Genomic DNA, 19,437 nt, shown 5'->3' with positions numbered 1-19,437 from the left:
TCATTTTCTATGTTCGTTTTCTATGTGTGGCCGAGTATGGTTTCCAATCAGAGGCACGTGTCTTTCGTTGTCTCTGAATAGAAGCCATACTTAGGCAGCCTGTTTTTTCCTTTGGGTTTGTGGGTGGTTGTTTTCTGTATAGCCTGTGTGCCTTACAGAACCTTTTCGTCGTTTGTTTATTTTGTTTGAGTGTTCTCTCTAAATAAAGAAGGAAGATGAGCACTATACCCGCTGCGCCTTGGTCTGTCCCTTACGACGCTTATGACAGTAGCCACCCTTTGCCTTGATGGCAGCTTTGCACACTCTTGGCATTCTCTCAACCAGCTTCATAAGGTAGTCACCTGGAATGCATTTTAATTAACAGGTGTGCCTTGTTAAAAGTTAATTTGGGGAATTGATTTCCTTCTTAATGCGTTTGAGCCAATCAGTTGTGTTGTGACAAGGTAGGGGTGGTATACAGAAGATAGCCCTATTTAGTAAAAGACCAAGTCCATATTATGGCAAGAACAGCTCAAATAAGCAAAGAGAAATGACAGTCCACCATTACTTGAAGACCTGATGGTCAGTCAATACGGAACATTTCAAGAACTTTGAACGTTACTTCAAGTGCAGTCGCAAAAAACATCAAGTGCTATGATGAAACTGGCTCTCACGAGGACCGCCACAGGAAAGGAAGACCCAGAGTTGCCTCTGCTGCAGAGGATAAGTTCATTAGAGTTAACTACACCTCAGATTGCAGCCCAAATAAATGCTTCACAGAGTTCAACAGACAGATCTCAACATCAACTGTTCAGAGGAGACTGCGTAAATCAGGCCTTCATGGTCAAATTGCTGCAAAGAAACCACTACTAAAGGACATCAATAATAAGAAGAGACTTGCTTTGGCCAAGAAACATGAGCAATGGACATTAGACTGGTGGAAATCTGTCCTTTGGCCTGATGAATGTGAGATTTTTGGATTCAATTGCCGTGTCTTTGTGAGATGCAGAGCAGGTGAACGGATGATTTCCACATGTGTGGTTCCCACTGTGAAGCATGGAGGAGGTGTTGTGATGGTGCTTTGCTGGTGACACTGTCGGTGATTTATTTAGAATTCAAGACACACTTAACCAGCATGGCTACCACAGCATTCTGAAGCGATACGCCATCCCATCTGGTTTGAGCTTTGTGGGACTATCATTTGTTTTTCAACAAGACAATGACCCAACATGCCAAGCGTGTGCAAAGCTGTCATCAAGGCAAAGGGTGGCTACTTTGAAGAATCTCAAATATAAAATATATTTTGATTTGTTTAACTCGTTTTTGCTTACTACATGATTCCATATGTGTTATTTCATAGTTTTGATGTCTTCACTATTATTCTACAATGTAGAAAATAGTACAAATAAATAAAAACCCTTGAATGGGAAAGTGTGAACAAACTCTTGACTGGTACTGTATTCATATATACATACATACATACATACATACATACATACATACATACATACATACATACATACATACATACATACATACATACATACATACATACATACATACATACATACATACATACATACATACATACATACATACATACATACATACATATAAACACTACATACAATCCAATCTTCTCTTAGACTAATCAAGTAAAGTGTCCATTTAGGAAATTATATATAAACGTACGTATAACATCTACAGGTGTAGGATCTTAATTGGATCACCCTGTTGTTGCAGGACATTTCCTGTCCATTAATTTTAATTCTCCACACAATAATTCACATTTCCTGTTGCTGCAGGATTATTTTCCTACTGTGAGAAACTGGTCAAATTAAAATCCCACATCTGTTATGTCTACTAATACTCTTTAATAGCCTCCTCTCTCTGTCCTCTTCCCTTCCTGATCACTTAGCTCAGAGGACCTGATTAATGAAAAGGCTATATAATGGAAAGGCATTTAGTGCTTTTACCTATCAGTCGCAGTGGAGAAAAGGAGACATGAAGAGGAAGTAATTTGGGCCTATTGGAACACATTCTCTCTCTTAACATGATAGGAAAGGAACCATGGAATTATAATTACTTGGGATTCTTTTTCTATAGACAGAACAAATCACAATGTCCCTGTGTATCACACATTGACTGGATAATACTCTCAATACTTCTCATCTGTCTCCTTATGGGCACTACAGTATATCCAGTGTGTTTTGGACAAGTCACTAAAACCTCTTTTGATTGGATACAGGGCTGTCCTGTCCTGTCCTAGGTATTTTCCCGGCCCTCCAAGACGCTCCAAGAAAAACAAGGCCACTTAGTAAGGCTCTATAAATAGCAGTAGTAGTGCATTACAGAAGTATATTAACCCAGATCCATCTCTTATCGCCCCGGGGGCCAAATGGGATGACATGGTGAGAACAACAGAGCAGAAATGGGTGGACTGGAATATGGGTGTGTGTGCGCGTGCAGGGAGCAATTGAGGATGTAGTCTGGGTTCTTTTGGGATGGTCTGAGAAGCGAACGTGAGTGACTTAGATATTCTCGACAAGTGACTAAACTCACTGCTGATAATCTAGGATGGTTACCCTGTGGTGTGTGTCATTTGACCAGGCTTGAGGTGTGATCTCAGGGTGTGTGCGTGTGTGTGTGCGTGTGTGTATGTGTACAGGCAGGGGACTGTGGCTCTGACCCGACTTCCGCGCTAAATCTGGACTAATCCTGGCAGCATTAACTTCATCTGTACAGTGAAACCTGAAGGATCCATTGACCCATTAGGACACAGTGACAGGAAGGCATTTACTAAATGACTGGTGGAAAATCATAGGGTGTTGCTTAGCTGCTTACTCTAATCAGATGATTGACGCTACTGACGATTAGAGTAAAAGCCCTCCCTTTTTTGAGCCAGGTTTTTTTTATTTTTTTTACAGATGTTGCATTGTGTTATTTGTTTACTGCATATCACTAATTCTTCTGTGGCTGCGGCTGATGCAATGCTTTTTGTGAAATGAAAGGGATTTCTAAAAAGTAAGCCCCCCACCCCAGTCCCTGCACACATACACACGCATGTTCACATGCACGCACACATTGATACAGACACACAAACACGTACACCTGGCTTACTCACAGGTGGATGTATATAACAAAGTAGGGTCAATTATCAGTATTGGATAGAAATGAGTAAATCAGGGAGAACAGAGATTCAAAAAGGATACAAAATAGACTGTGTGTGTGACTGTATAAGACACAATGATGACACACACACACAAACACCGAGCAATGGGGAACACACAAAGGGCTTTATCTTCATGCCCACACATGGGCAGCTTAGAGGAGCCAGCAGACGTGCCAGTGTCCTAGTCGCCAAGCAGACATAGTCACACACACACACACACACACACACACACACACACACACACACACACACACACACACACACACACACACACACACACACACACACACACACACACACACACACACACACACACACACACACACACACACACACACACACACACACACACACACACAGTCTCTGCAGGAATCCCAGCACAGCAACACACCAGTGTGTGATCATTTTCTTCTTCTACAGTGCCACACACACACACACATGCTCAAACACACCTCTTCACATATGTTGTCTGTGTGAGCAGGTGTCTCATTCTATGCACCCTAAAGACAACGTTTGGCTACAAATACTTAACTACCTTTCATGATCATTCCCTCCCTTAAATGAACAATCCACAAAGCCAATTCTATTTCAACCTCTTAGGTCACGAGCTCCACCAAACACCACATGCCTTCTGCAGTGCCATTCTTCCTGCTATACATGTGTGCAGTATGTTGCCATGTGTTTCTGTGTCTGTACATGTCTCTCTCCTCAGTCAGCGTCCACTCTCCATGTATGTATGAATGTGTGATTGTCTGTGTTTGTGCGAGTGTGTGTGCATAAGTGTGTGTGTACGTGTGTGTTTGACTGTGTGTATACATGTGTGTACAGTATATCTGTATGTGAGAGGTCTGTTCTCTCCTCCAGCAGTCAGTGGGCTCGCTGCTGCAGCGCCATTGTCTGAAAGACTATAATTAATTGGAGGAGAAGTGTGGCTGTTGACCTTTTCGCAGGTGATCGTCAGCCTGCCGCGCTCCGCTCGTTAATCGCTCAGCCATCACTCTCTCTCGTTCCTGACCACGACAATTACACACCGGTCGCCCGGCGCACAGAGCGACAGTCGAAACGGCCACTTCCACACCAGGCAGACATACACACACTTACACAATGATGCACTCACAAACACACACTGACATACACACACTCATGCAAACACACACATGAAAAAATGATGCATCAACACAGAGGCACGCACACAGACACACGCACACACACCACACGCGCACACACACACCACACAAAGTATCCCCTATTACCCACTCTGTACAGCTGTTCATTTCACCTGCCCATTACCTGAAATCTGTGTGACATTAGAATAATGCTAACTTTCCTAATGCTCCACTTATCTAGGAGGTCATAAACGTATCATAGAAATGAGACAGGCTGAGAGCCATGTTCCCCTCCTGGGTGGGCACAGGTCAAGCGTTTCAGACACTTTTGGAGGGATTTCTAACTCGTACTACTCTATGTGAGTGGCAGACAGATGGTGTAGATTGATGATGGAGACTAGAAGTGAGGTGTAAGAACCAGGAAGAATCTTTATCATAGGATCCCTGTCATTAGAGTATCCCCTCTTTTCTGGATTATTCACAGCTACATTTACACTTGAGTTAGCTATAGCGCTCCTTACATTGAGTGGGTTGAGGAACACTGAGCGACAGGAATTCCAGATAGTCCCTTTCCTGATCTAGAGGTTGGATAAAGATGTCTCAGGGCCATGAAGCAAATTTCATATTTTTGAAAATATTGTACATATTTGAATCCAGTCTGTATAACTAAACAACGTGAGAAACCACAAGATTACGTTTTGGGCTCTACAAAAAGCTGACCCCAAAAAGTTGACATCAACGGGATGGACAGAGAGCAGGAGAGACAGAGGAGAGGGGAAAACAAACACACAGAAATAGATATGGGACTGAGATGAGATGATGAGAGGAGAGCGAGGGAGAAAGAGCTCTTCATTTCCTGATCAGCACTAAGATCTGTGTTAAGGAGCTGGAGCTAATTGAGATGTTTGTGTTGCTCCTTTCTATTCCTCCACTCCCTTTCTCTTTTATTCTCTCTCCGTCTTTCGCACTCTCCTCGTCTCTCTCTCTTTTTCGCCAAGGCGTAATTATTTGCAATTTGCCTAAGTCATCCATTTGCTGGGACGCCAAGCATGAAAAATAGGCAATTTTGTCAAAATGGAAATGCCTCTCGGAGTCAACCTAGGGGAAATAACCCGGGGAGAGGGGCTGTCTGATGGAGCCCATCTGATAACTGTCACAGGAGCAGAAATAATAAAGTGGCCACGTCAGGCTGCCACGAGGTGTGTGTGTGTACGTCTGTATGTATGTACAGTATGTATGTACGTGTGTGTGTGTGTGTAGAGGGGTAAGTTGTGAACTTGGTGGGTGTGCCCAGCCGAGAGCCCGCTTGCAACTCGCCAGGGGCATCAGGGGTCATTGGCGGTTGTACCTACCAGTCTGCGCACATGACGATGTCAAAGTGTCCCTCCAGCGCTGTGACATCTGTCTCACAGTCCCACCTCACCACTCTGTAGGATGGGTAGAAGTTCAAGTTTTATTGTCACATGCAAAATTACAGTGAAATGCATAACTTTCAAGCTGTACACAACAGTGCAATAATCAATATCAAAATATTATACCTAATAAAAGTAATTATAACAATTCTTTAAAAAACTAATATAGATATATACCGAACAAAATATAAACGCAACATGTAAAGTGTTGGTTCCATGTTTCATGAGTTGAAAGAAAATATCCATAAAGACAAAAATATTATTTCTCTCCAATTTTGTGGACAACTTTGTTTACATCCCGGTTAGTGAGCATTTCTCCGTTGCCAAGATAATCCATCCACCTGACAGGTGTGGCATATTAAGAAGCTGATTAAACAGCATGATCAGTACACAGGTGCACCTTGTGCTGGGGATGATAAAAGGCCACTCTAAAATGTAGACTTTAGTCACAGAATACAATGCCACAGATGTCTCAAGCTTTGATGGAGCGTGGAATTGGCATGCTGACTGCAGGAATGTCCACCAGAGCTGTTGCCAGAGAATTGAATATTAATTTCTCTACCATATGCCACCTCCAATGTAATTTTTGAGAAGTTGGCAGTACGTCCAACCGGCCTCAAAACCGCACACCACGTGTAACCACGCCAGCCCAGGACCTCCACATCCAGCTTCTTTCTTCACCTGCGGGATCGTCTGAGACCAGCCATCCGGACAGCTGATGAAGTTGAAGAGTATTTATGTCTGTAATAAAGCTCTTTTGTGGGGATTTTTTAAAATTTTGATTGGCAAGGCCAGGCTCCCCAGTGGGTGGTCCTGGCTCCCAAGTGGGTGAGCCTATGCCCTCCCAGGCCCATGCATGGCTGCGCCCCTACCCGGTAATGTGGAATCCATAGATTAGAGCGTAATGAATTTATTTAAACTGACTGACTTCCTTATATGACCTGTAACTCAGTAAAATTGTTGAAATTGTTGCATGTTGCATAAATGTTTTTGTTCAGTATATACACCACCGTTCAAAAGTTTGGAGTCACTTAGAAATGTCCTGGTTTTTGAAAGAAAAGCACATTTTTTGTCCATTAAAATAACATCAAATTGATCATAAATACAGTGTAGACATTGTTAATGTTGTAAATGACTATTGTAGCTGCAAACAGCAGATTTTTAATGGAATATCTACATCGGCGTACAGAGGCCCATTATCAGCAACCATCACTCCTGTGTTCCAGTGGCACGTTGTGTTAGCTAATCCAAGTTTATCATTTTAAAAGGCTAATTGATCATTAGAAAACCCTTTTGCAATTATGTTAGCACAGCTGAAAACTGTTGTTCTGATTAAAGCAGCCATAAAACTGGCCTTCTTTAGACTAGTTGAGTATCTGGAGCATCAGCATTTGTGGGTTCGAATAAAGGCTCAAAATGGCCAGAAACAAAGCACTTATTTCTGAAACTCGTCAATCTATTCTTGTTCTGAGAAATGAAGGCTATTCCATGCGAGAAATTGTCAAGAAACTGAAGATCCCGTACAACGCTGTGTACTGCTCCCTTCACAGAACAGCGCATACTGGCGCTAACCAGAATAGAAAGAGTAGTGGGAGACCCCGGTGCACAACTGAGCAAGAGGACAAGTACATTAGAGGGTCTAGTTTGAGAAACAGACACCTCACAAGTCTTCGACTGGCAGCTTCATTAAATAGTACCCACAAAATACCAGTCTCTCTGCTTTGCTGGTGACACTGTTGGTGATTTATTTAGAATTCAGGGCACTCTTAACCAGCATGACTACCACAGCATTCTGAAGCGATACGCCATCCCATCTGGTTTGTGCTTAGTGGGACTATTATTTGTTTATTTGACCAAGAAGGAGAGTGATGGAGTGCTGCATCAGATGACCTGGCCTCCACAATCACCCGACCTCAACCCAATTGAGATGGTTTGGGATGAGTTGGACCGCAGAGTGAAGGAAAAGCAGCCAACAAGTGCTCAGCATATGTGGGAACTCCTTCAAGACTGTTGGAAAAGCATTCCAGGTGAAGCTGGTTGAGAGAATGCCAAGAGTGTGCAAAGCTGTCATCAAGGCAAAGGGTGGCTACTTTGAAGAATCTCAAATCTATTTTGATTTGTTTAACACTTCTTTGGTTACTACATGATTCCATAGGTGTTATTTTGACTGGTATTGTATATAATAAAGAAAACATGAGAAATAAGAGAGGAAGTTATATACAGGGTCAGTGCCAATAGCTCATTTACAATGTGCAGGGATACTGGAGTATTTTTAGAATGGCAAAGGGCTTAGGGGAGAGTAACATACTGTAGGGTAACTAACTATCGTTTACAGACACACAATCAGGTACAAATATGCTCATTCTCCATTAAACATAAGTTATGCTCCCTTTCCCTTTGTCCTGCTCCCTTCCTCCCTCCTTTCTTCCCCTCTCAGTGTGTTGTCCCCTGGCGTCTCAACGCCCCCCACTGTGTGTGTGCCTCAGTGCACAGAGGTAAAACACACCTCGTCAGACCTCTCAGAGAGAGCCCTCTCTGACATGACACCTGAAATCAACAGCTCGATTGTCTCAGCCCAGGAATCCCACTGCTAGTACTACGACTGCTGTGACCACTGACAGGTACTCTCCAAGTCTACAGGAGCATCATCAGTACTACTGTAGTGTACCGAAAGGGCTGCTCCTGCTATTAATGTTAATGTACAGTCTCTAGTCCCAGCTCCTGACAGCCCCCTCCTATACACTATCCACGCCCCGCCTGTGGTCACTACGTCCGCCTTCCTTCTCCTTTCCATCTCCCCATCTCTTCAGCCAGTTAAACACTTGACTCTTTTTTTCTCTCTCTCTCTCTCTCTCTCTCCGTCTCTCTCTCTCAAGAGATCGGGCCCAGGCCCCAGACAGCCAAATGGGATTATTAATAAACCATTATTAACACTCAGTAAACAAAAATTATGTCTTGTGGAAATACAATCTCATCTCCCGGCAGGGGGCCCGCGCCTGCTTTTTATTCAGTGACTTGAGAAAAGCAATCCCCCCTCATCCAATCGCGGGGCGACCTTCACCCCTCTCAAACCGTGCGTTCTGACAGGAGGTTTAATCTGAAAAGAAAACAATCAAAGTAATGCAGGCTAATTATACGTTTACTTTTTCACTTCATCATCCCCGTGTAAATACACGAGGAGGAGGGAGGGAAGAGGTGCAGGGAGCAAGGGAAAGAGTGAGGGAGGGAGAGTAGAGGAGGGGAAGCGAGGGAGACTGGGATCAAGTAAGTGAGATCGCTGAACGACAAAATGACTTTTTAGGGAGGTAATGAATGGTATTTTTCAGCTAGAACTATCCCTGTATCCAGGGTACAACAGAATGTCTGGTGACGTGGGGGTTCTGTTGATGGTTTCTGGATGAGGACATCCAATTAGACCGAATTGTTCTGCTTTGATACATTTACACACAGACACACCTCCTTTACCTCTACCTCAATCAGGACGGGTGATACCTTGACGTTTACATACCTTAACCACGTAATAAGCCCTGACTCTCCAACAGCAGCAGTTAAGCATGGCTAACCCTAACCCAGACTTAACTATTTGCCTTAAAGGTCATGAACAGTCAAAATTATGTTTTTGATGATATTTGGATGAAACCAGTATGATGACCAAAGTATGAAAAATGACTGTTTCTTCTACATTGATAAAGTTTGATCATAAAGTTACTGGTCCCCTCCCCCATGTCAAACACTTGGATTCAGGAGGCGAATTATTAAGGGGATAGGGTGACCCTAACTCTCATTTTAATATACCAATGGTAACATGATATTCTCTTACCTAATTTCAATAAGTACCGCCCTGTAACCAACATCAGAGAAGGCGTGTTTGCAGAGGGGCGTGGTTAATATAGCTAGTTAGCTACTCTACTGGAGACATAAGTTGACTGTAGGGTGTCAGAAAATGTACACTGAACAAAAATATAAACGCAACATGCAACAATTTCAAAGCTTTTACTGAGTTACAGTTCATATAAGTAAATCAGTCAATTGAAATAAATTCATTAGTCCCTTATCTATGGATTTCACATGACGGGGAATACAGATATGCATCTGTTGGTCACAGATACCTTTAAAATATATACTATAACCCCACCGCCACCATGGGGCACTCTGTTCACAACGTTGACATCAGCAAACTACTGCAACCGGGACTCATCCGTAAAGAGCACACTTCTCCAGTGTGCCAGTGGCCATCGAAGGTGAGCATTTGCCCACTGAAGTTGGTTACGATGCCAAACTGCAGTCAGGTCAAGACCCTGGTGAGGACAAAGAGCACGCAGATGAGCTTGAGACGGTTTCTGACAGTTTGTGTAGAAATTCTTCGTTTGTGCAAACCTGCAGTTTCCTCAGTTGGTCTCAGACAATCTTGCAGGTGAAGAAGCTGGATGTGGAGGTCCTGGGCTGGCATGGTTACACGTGGTCTGCGGTTGTGGGGCCGGTTGTAGGTACTGCTAAATTCTCTAAAACGACATTGGAGGCGGCTTATGGTAGAGAAATTAACATTAAATTCTCTGGCAACAGCTCTGGTGGACATTCCTGCAATCAGCATGCCAAGTCCATGCTCCCTCAAAACTTGAGACATCTGTGGCATTGTGTTGTGTGACAAAACTCCACATTGGCAAAACTCCACAAAAGCCACATTAGAGTGGCTTTTTATCATCCACAGTACAAGGTGCACCTGTGTAATGATCATGCTGTTTAATCAGCTTCTTAATATGCCACACCTGTCAGGTGGATGGATTATCTTGGCAAAGGAGAACTGCTCATTAACTGGGATGTAAACAAATGTGTGCAATTGTTTTGTTGAGAAATACGTTTTTGGTGCATATGGAACATTTCTGGGATCTTTTATTTCAGCTCATGAAACATGTGACCAACACTTTGCATGTTGCTTTTATAATTTTGTTCAGCATAATTAAAAGTTGACACTATTCATCTCTGGCAAAGACACTTCTATGTTTCCCCTTTCATCTGTGTCTGGTGTTAGCTAGTTACCGGCTAGCTAGTTCTTCATCTGTGTCTGGTGTTAGCTAGTTACCGGCTAGCTAGTTCTTCATCTGTGTCTGGTGTTAGCTAGTTACCGGCTAGCTAGTTCTTCATCTGTGTCTGGTGTTAGCTAGTTACTGGCTAGCTAGTTCTTCATCTGTGTCTGGTGTTTGCTAGTTACTGGCTAGCTAGTTCTTCATCTGTGTCTGGTGTTAGCTAGTTACCGGCTAGCTAGTTCTTCAGCCAGCATGGAACAAAAGGGGGGGAAGGTTTGTGAGGTACTTGTCATGTCAAATTATCTGTCAGTGCTGCTGTGAATGGCATCACAAGAGACATGCCAAATGGGGGATGTTTAAAAAAGTTGACATCATTGACGCAATTTCCATGTTGTTTGAGTTGCTTTGTGTTTCACCACATTTGCTTGAGATGATTTTACTGCAACACTGCATCCAAGTTTCTTGACATAGGCGTTTCAAAGACCTGTCAGTCAACGCCAGCCTCTTTTCAAACATTCCTGGTTGTAAGCCATGAGAAAAATTACTTACATTTTTTTTTTTTTTTTTACATTTCTATCCACCAAAAATATTATGGGTGATATTTTAGTCACTCAAAAGGCTATTTTACATGGGAATAAGAATGACTGTTCTACAGTGATGTTCCTTTTTGTAAAACCCCTCAATCTACCTTCTTTGTCAGAAAGAAGTAGAAAGTAAAATATGACGTCTTGATCATCAGTCAAAGATGATAACTGAGGTGACTTAATGAGCTGAACCCATATATGGATTTCATTAAAGTAATAGTGATAGAGAGATTTGAGAGGTGTGAGAGAGGGAGGTGTTATCAGATAAACGTCTCACCTGCTGGAAACATCTGTGGAGCCAAAGACACCGGCCTGCCTGTTTCTCTCGATGACTCCACGCACATCTGGTGACCTGGTTAAGGTTACAACTAAACATCTCACGTTCACAACTAACATTAGTCACATGCAGCTACTGACATGATCTAGCATTTTATTAGGCAGGTTTTGAGTCTTTGGTGGTAACTTATCAGCTGCGGTCACGCACGCACGCACGCACACACACACCATCCCTGATCTCCAGGGGCAAAGTGAGAGGCTGCCAGATGCTTGACAGGACAGAGCAGAAATGGGCAGAGCAGAACAGAGCAGAACAGAACAGAGCAGAACAGACCTGAACAGAGCAGGGCAGGGCTTAATGGAGGCCAGCAGATCAATCAGAAGGCTTTTAACCTGTAGCCTACGCCTGAGAGGAGCTCACCACATCACCACTATGACACACAGGCTGATTGATGTCAACCTGTCTATTAATACACTGTCTGGAGGGCCGGTGCTGAGGCAATTCAATTAGGATTTATCTGTCTTTAAAGCAGCAAAGAGCTGTAGCAAATCCAATCTAGAGCGCGAAGAGGGGAAGAGGAAAGAGAGGGGGAGGGGGGAGAGAGGGAGAGGTATCTGCTGGATGGATGGAGAGCCAATCCTAGATCAAAGGGATGGGCCCTTACACACACATGCATGCACACACAAATGTTCGGACAGACACCACACACACAAATGTTCGGGCAGACACCATACACACGGACACAGGGCAGGTCTGTGTAGTAAGAGAGTCAGCACACTGGGATCATGGGCTGAGGAGGAGAGGAGCTTACAGGGTAATCTCATCAGTACCACCTCACTGGGGGAGAGGTCATCCTACACACTGCCAAGTGGTGTACACACTATCTCACTATCTCTCTCACACTCACCCCCCCCCCCAAGTGGTGAAACAGCCATGCACGCACGCACACAAGTACACACACACACACATATAGCCAAGAGCTGTAACAGCCATGCACACACAGTGGTGTAACAGGTTTTGTTGGGGTCAATTCAAATTAAGGTCAACTCTAACAGGCTTGTACACACACTCTCTGTCACTCACACAAATACAGTACTCGAACCGACAGGCATTCAGAAATAACGTTACACTTTACAAGCACTCAAGAATTCAACAGGTTCTCACATAAACACATTCATCTATACAGTAAGTAGATACTCATATTCCTACTGCCAATTGTATAGTACTAGTGCATTTTTTGTCTGTTCTGGGTGTGTAAGCGGAGGAATATATGTCCTTCTGGGTCTTCACACAGGGGGAAGCAGCCAACATTCATGAATCAGACAATGGAAACATTTCAAATGATTTTCAGTTTGTAATTCAAGGTCAGGAGTGAGGGTGCTTGGTGAGCGTGTGTCTACTGTACGTGTGGCTGTATGGCACAATGTGTACGTCCGGCTGTATGGCACAATGTGTACGTGCGGCTGTATGGCACAATGTGTACGTGCGGCTGTATGGCCCAATGTGTACGTGCGGCTGTATGGCCCAATGTGTACGTGCGGCTGTATGGCCCAATGTGTACGTGCGGCTGTATGGCACAATGTGTACGTGCGGCTGTATGGCACAATGTGTACGTGCGGCTGTATGGCCCAATGTGTACGTGCGGCTGTATGGCCCAATGTGTACGTGCGGCTGTATGGCCCAATGTGTACGTGCGGCTGTATGGCCCAATGTGTACGTGCGGCTGTATGGCACAATGTGTACGTGCGGCTGTATGGCCCAATGTGTACGTGTGGCTGTATGGCCCAATGTGTACGTGCGGCTGTATGGCACAATGTGTACGTGCGGCTGTATGGCCCAATGTGTACGTGCGGCTGTATGGCACAATGTGTACGTGCGGCTGTATGGCCCAATGTGTACGTGCGAGGCCCGGTTAAATAATAATATATGCTAGTTGCTACATATTTACACTAAGAACGTGAAAAAGCGACTTTGAGAGGGTACTTACTGTACATGTTTTGTGTTGATTGAGAGAAACGCCTATTCTATTTCATCCACTCTCAATAGCCATATCTGCTCATCTATTTCTCTCCATTCTTTCTCTTTTCTCACACTTATCACACCATTCCATCTATTTCTATTATGAGAACGACTACACAAAAATAGTTTCTCGGGAAAAAGCCTGTGAATGTTGTGAAAGTGGCCTATTGGGCAACACAGCTGATTGTCCATCTCTGTGGTTGCCTTTCCCGCCACCTTCTTTCTTTTCTCTTAAACAAAGCTGCAGTCAACGCTGAATTGTGTACGTTTCCGTCATCAGAGGCCCAGCGATGCTATTGTTACCGCCTCCGTGATATTCAATGACGTCTCATTGTGGTGAACAGTTCTTCAGCTAAATCTGAACCATGTATTTTGTCCAAGCTTAGCGTGTGTAGGTTTCCTGCTTTTGTAAAAGCCACAGATTTCTCTTTATCGTGCTGGTACAATGGAGAAGAGAGGATGGAAGGAGAGGGCTGGGGAGGGTGAGTAGACAGCGCTAACCAATGAGAGTGCAAGGAGCAAAGCAAATCAAACCAATGAGAGAGCAGTGAGCTGGCAGTTCAAACCAGTGAGAGAGCAGGGAGCAGGCAGTGTGGGTACAGGTGAAGGGGCACAAGACCCAATACCTCTGGGTAGGCCGTTCCGTTGCCCCAAGTTGCCCCAAGCAAAACAAACAGAAGGAAAGACACATTAATCACTGAAGCAGTCCAGTTGCTCAGCAACAATGCCCCAACAACTCCTACCTGGATCTGATCCCATCAAAAAATTTAACAAAACTTCAAATGCAGCACAGAGCCCACTCTGGAAATGTGATGTTCTTGTAGAATATGTGTTACATATAACAATATATATATAACTATATATATAACTATAACTATATAACTATATAACTATATATATATATATATATATATATATATATATATATATATATATATATATATATATATATATATATATATATATATATCAAAAAAGGGTACTTTTATGATATTTACATTTATATTTGAAGACTACTCACATTTCAGAGCACACTGTGCAGATTTAAATGACACCAAGAATGGCTTTCTAGCATCTACAGAGTCATCCATCATTGTAGTGTCTTAAAGGAGGCCTGGGTAAGACTAAAATGTCACACATTTCTCAACTTTAATTAGTTCTGTCCCAATAACTATTTTGGATACAGATTTCGAAGGTATGCCAAGCATCCTTCCACCAATGGCCTTTCTATGGATTTAATTTCAGGAAGATCCAAAACATTAGAAATATCTTTGTGACAATCTTGTATGGAATGCCCCTTTATTGAATTTAATTGAATTTAATTGAATTAAATGCTCAGTCATCTATTGTGGCTTTGGCCCTGAGAGGGAGTTAAAAAGACATGCATTTGGAGATACTTTTAGATAGTATGCAATTATTTCACTCAAATGGGGCAAGGTCTTACCAACCACTTTCAATCACTCATATAACACAACTGTAGAAGGATGGATTGAAATGGTATGGAAGGGACATTCTGCTGAATTCTAAGTGATATTGGGCACCAGAGTGCCGAGTGTGTCTTTGTGAAAATGTACATTCCCTCACATTCTCAGACAACTGTAATATTCTCTGACCTTGTAAAAAAAAAAAACACAGACACACACATATACAGACGACCAACATGCCCAGAAACGCTCACGCACACACAGTGTCTCTATGGGGTTGCTAATGACCCAGGGCTGAGTGCTGTGTTTGGGTCTCTGATGGAGTGAGAGAGAGAAGGATACTCTGAATAGCCTTCTCGTTCCCATCTGATAACAGAACTTCCTTCACGTCAGCACAAATGGCAATCTGAAAAGAGAGAGAGAGAAATCAGAGAGTGAAAGATGAGACAAAAAGAGGACAAGAACCCAAAATAAAAGCAAAAGACCCCTAGAGAGAGTTAGGCACTCCCCCTCCCTCTCCTCCCTCTCCAAACACACAAGACAGAAGCATCGCCTCATCTACAAAGCCTCATTCTCAACAGCTCCCTCTCCTTCCCTCTCTCCATCTTCCCTTTTTCTCTCCCTCCCTCCCCTCCTTTTCTCAGTCATCCTTTTTTCCCTCCATTTTATGTCTGCATTATTTTAATCATTCAATCAAATCAGTCAATACTTTTATCATTCCCGTTAGCTGTGGGCCTCTATCTTGCTATCAGTCTGTTCAGTAATTGCATTGTGACAGGGGATGATGGCGAGCAGAGAGCCTTTCATTTGCCGGTTTGTGTTTATCAGGCGGAGCCATCACGCGCGCTGTCACTCTGCTCTCTGCTCTCGGCCTGCCAGATGCCCTTCATATAACTTTGCACCGCAGACGATGGAGTGCTTTGTGCTGCTGCACGCTTCAGCTTCTTTACAACCCCGTCTTTTCTGTGTTTGCACCCTTTTTCTTCCCTTTTTTTTATCATTGGTGTGTGTGTGTGTGTGTGGCACATTCATATAAGATCAATGTTGTCAAATGCTCTATGACACACTGACAAGACCATCAGATGTCACTCCCCCAAACACACACACACCTCCACTCCAATTCAGCACCAGAAAATACACAGAGAGAGCCATGAACATTCCCTCACCCCTCTTCCTCCCTCCTTTTCTCCCTCTCGCCCTAGTGGGCTGCTCGCTCCCTCCCCTTCTCTCCCTGTGGGGTGTAAAGGGACAGCAAGCCCTGTCCCACCAGCTGGCCAGACGGGGAGAAGGAGCCCTAGGCCGAACAGGGCCAGGCCAGCCATGCAGAAGAGAAGAGCAGGACTCCACTCACTCTGGAAACCCTGCCGAGGCAGACCCCCTACAGGGAACTACACAGAGAGAGGGACAGGGAGAAAGAAAGAGAGGAGAGAGAGAAAGGGGAGAATGAAAGGGAGAGGATGAGATGCAAAGGACGCATATGGATGGAGAGAGAAGATGATGGAAGAGAGAGAGGGATGAAGGAGTAGAAAGGAGAAGGGGGAGAGAGGAGGTGTAGATGGAGGAAGTAGGAACTGATGAGGAGGAGGGGGGGGGGGATATGAAGGAAAGGAAAAAATATACAGGAAGCCAAGGGGCAAGAAGAGGAGGAGGGAAGGAGGTAAGGAATGAAGTTGGGAAGAAAGGAGGGAGGAGGGGAGAGGTGTGAGGGAAGGTCTCCAGCAGCAGCCTGCAATGTCACAACACGGGATATTGACTCCAGGGAGATAAAGGCAGGCTGGTCTTCTGAAGACGGTGGCGGATCGATGACACGCTAAAGCCTGTCGATGTGGAGGGGCTCTTAAGACCTCGGCTAACAATCCCTCAACCTGTCAGCACAAGGGGCAGGCCTAGGGCTCTCTGCTCTCCTCCCCCTGCACACACACACACACGGATGCACAGCACAGAATTGCACGTAACAGTAGGAGTGTGTGAGTGTGTGTGTGTAAGGGAGTGAGTGAGTGAGTGAGTGAGTGAGTGAGTGAGTGAGTGAGTGAGTGAGTGAGTGAGTGAGTGAGTGAGTGAGTGAGTGAGTGAGTGAGTGAGTGAGTGAGTGAGTGAGTGAGTGCATGACTGCATACACACGGTGTGTGTATGGATTCACAAGGGGTCAACTTGATTAGTGAGAGAGCAGACATGGTTGTGCAGAAATGTGACATATGGGTAGTATGGTTGAATGTGTGTGGGAGAAATGTTACTTACCATGAGCCCTGCAAGACAGGTCATCCCTCCTCCCAACTCACACACCGCACCCCTAGGAGAGAGAGAGAGAGATACTGTACATTTACACTGGGTGTACAAAACATTATGCTCTTTCCAGGACATAGACTGACCAGGTGAATCCACGATCTCTTATTGATGTCACTTGTTAAATCCACTTCAATCAGTGTAGATGAAGGGGAGGAGACAGGTTAAAGAAGGATTTTGAAGCCTTGAGACAATTGAGATATGGATTGTGTATGTGTGCCATTCAGAGGGTGAATGGGCCAGACAAAATATTTAAGTGCCTTTGAACGGGGTTTGGTAGTAGGTGCCAGGTGCACCGGTCTGAGTGCATCTAGAACTGCAATGCTGCTGGGTTTTTCACCCTCAACAATTTCCCGTGTGTATCAAGAATGGTCCACCACCCAAAGGACATCCAGACAACTTGACACATCTGTGGGAAGCATTGGAGTCAACATGGGTCAGCATCCCTGTGGAAGGCATTCGACACCTTGTAGAGCCCATGCCCCGACGAAGAGGCTGTTGACAGTGACATTGTTGTGCCTTTATCTCCTGGTGGAAATAGGAGTTTGTATTGCAGCAGGGACATTAAGGTAATGATGGTTGTTGGGTTCCCCATGGTGCTGCTGACATTGTGTACTGGATACACACACCAGAGGGCAAAACAGGGGGTACAACGCAATATTAGGAAGGTGTTCTTAATGCTTTGTACACTCAGTGTATGTATATATATATATATATATATATATATATATATATATATATATATATATATATATATATATACTCATTCCTACTCATTCAAGGGTTCTTCTTTATTTTTACTATTTTTCTACATTGTAGAATAATAGTGAAGACATCATTCAAAGTAGGCACCCTTGCCTTGATGAGAGCTTTGCACATTATTGGCATCCTCTCAACCACCTTCAGGAGGTAGTCACCTGGAATGCATTTCAATTAACAGGTGTGCCTTGTTAATTTGTGGAATTTCTTGTCCTCTGCAGCGTTGTCTTAGCTGTGTGCTTAGGGTCGTTGTCCTGTTGGAAGGTGAACCTTCACCCCAGTCTGAGGTCCTGAGCGTACTGGAGCAGGTTTTCATCAAGGATCTCTCTGTACTTTGCTATGTTCATCTTTCCCTTGATCCTGACTAGTCTCCCAATCCCTGCCGCTGAAAAACATCCCCACAGCATGATGCTGCCACCACCATGCTTCACCATAGGGATGGTGCCAGGTTTCCTCCAGATGTGACGCTTGGCATTCAGCCAAAGAGTTCAATCTTGGTTTCATCAGAACAGAGAATCTTGTTTCTCATGGTCTGAGAGTCCTTTAGGTACATTTTAGCAAAGTCCATGGAGGCTGTCATGTCATGTGGCATGTGCCTTTTACTAAGGAGAGGCTTCTGTTTGGCTTCTCTACCATAAAGGCCTGATTGGTGGAGTGCTGCAGAGATGGTTGATCTTCTGGAAGGTTCTCTAGAGCTCAGTCAGAGTGATCATCGAGTTCTTGGTCACCTCCCTGACCAAGGCCCTTCTCCCCCTATTGCTCAGTTTGGCCGGGCCAGCTCTTGGAAGAGTCTTTGTGGATCAAAACTTCACTGTGTTCTTGGGGACCTTCAATGCTGCTGCAATTTTTTGGTACCCTTCCCCAGATCTGTGCCTCGACACAATACTGTCTCAGAGCTCTACAGACAATTCCTTCGACCTCATGGCTTGGTTTTTGCTCTGACATGCACTGTAAACTGTGGGACCTTATATAGACAGGTGTGTGCCTTTCCAAATCATGTCCAATGAATTGAATTTATGACAGGTGGACTCTAATCAAGTTGTAGAAACATCTCAAGGATGATCAATGGAAACAGGATGCACCTGAGCTCAATTTCGAGTCTCATAGCAAAGGGTCTGAATAGTTATGTTTTTTACTTTTAATACATTTGCAAACATTTCTAAAAACCTGTTTTCGCTTTGTCATTATGGGGTATTGTGTGTAGATTTGAGGAAAAAAAAGTAATTTAATACATTTTGAATAATAATAATAAATAAATATATATTTAATACATTTTGAATAATAATAATAAATAATGCACACACACATTTTGTTATGTTACAGCCTTATTCTAAAATTGATTAAATTGTTGTTTTTCCTCATCAGTCTACACACAATACCCCATAATGACAAAGCAAA

The 19,437-nt window shown here is 43.8% G+C and overlaps 1 protein-coding gene across 1 annotated transcript in view; it reads right to left on the bottom strand.

Annotated features, from left to right (window-relative positions):
- The window catches only part of camkmt (calmodulin-lysine N-methyltransferase), a 243,920-nt gene that overhangs the window by 48,679 nt on the left and 175,804 nt on the right, over positions 1-19,437 (bottom strand). The window contains exons 5-8 of the mRNA XM_014179982.3: positions 17,236-17,287; positions 15,340-15,403; positions 11,555-11,621; positions 5,610-5,684 (exon numbers count right to left, since the gene is read on the bottom strand). Of these exons, the coding sequence (XP_014035457.1) occupies positions 5,610-5,684; positions 11,555-11,621; positions 15,340-15,403; positions 17,236-17,287 (258 nt within the window). The remainder of the gene's footprint in view (positions 1-5,609; positions 5,685-11,554; positions 11,622-15,339; positions 15,404-17,235; positions 17,288-19,437) is intronic.

Source organism: Salmo salar, chromosome 28 (genome assembly GCF_965601325.2).
Source record: "Salmo salar chromosome 28, fSalSal1, whole genome shotgun sequence".
In the NCBI taxonomy this organism is placed as follows: Eukaryota; Metazoa; Chordata; class Actinopteri; order Salmoniformes; family Salmonidae; genus Salmo; species Salmo salar.
The sequence above is the reverse complement of the archived record's forward strand: the minus strand, read 5'-3'. Positions and strand labels throughout refer to the sequence as shown.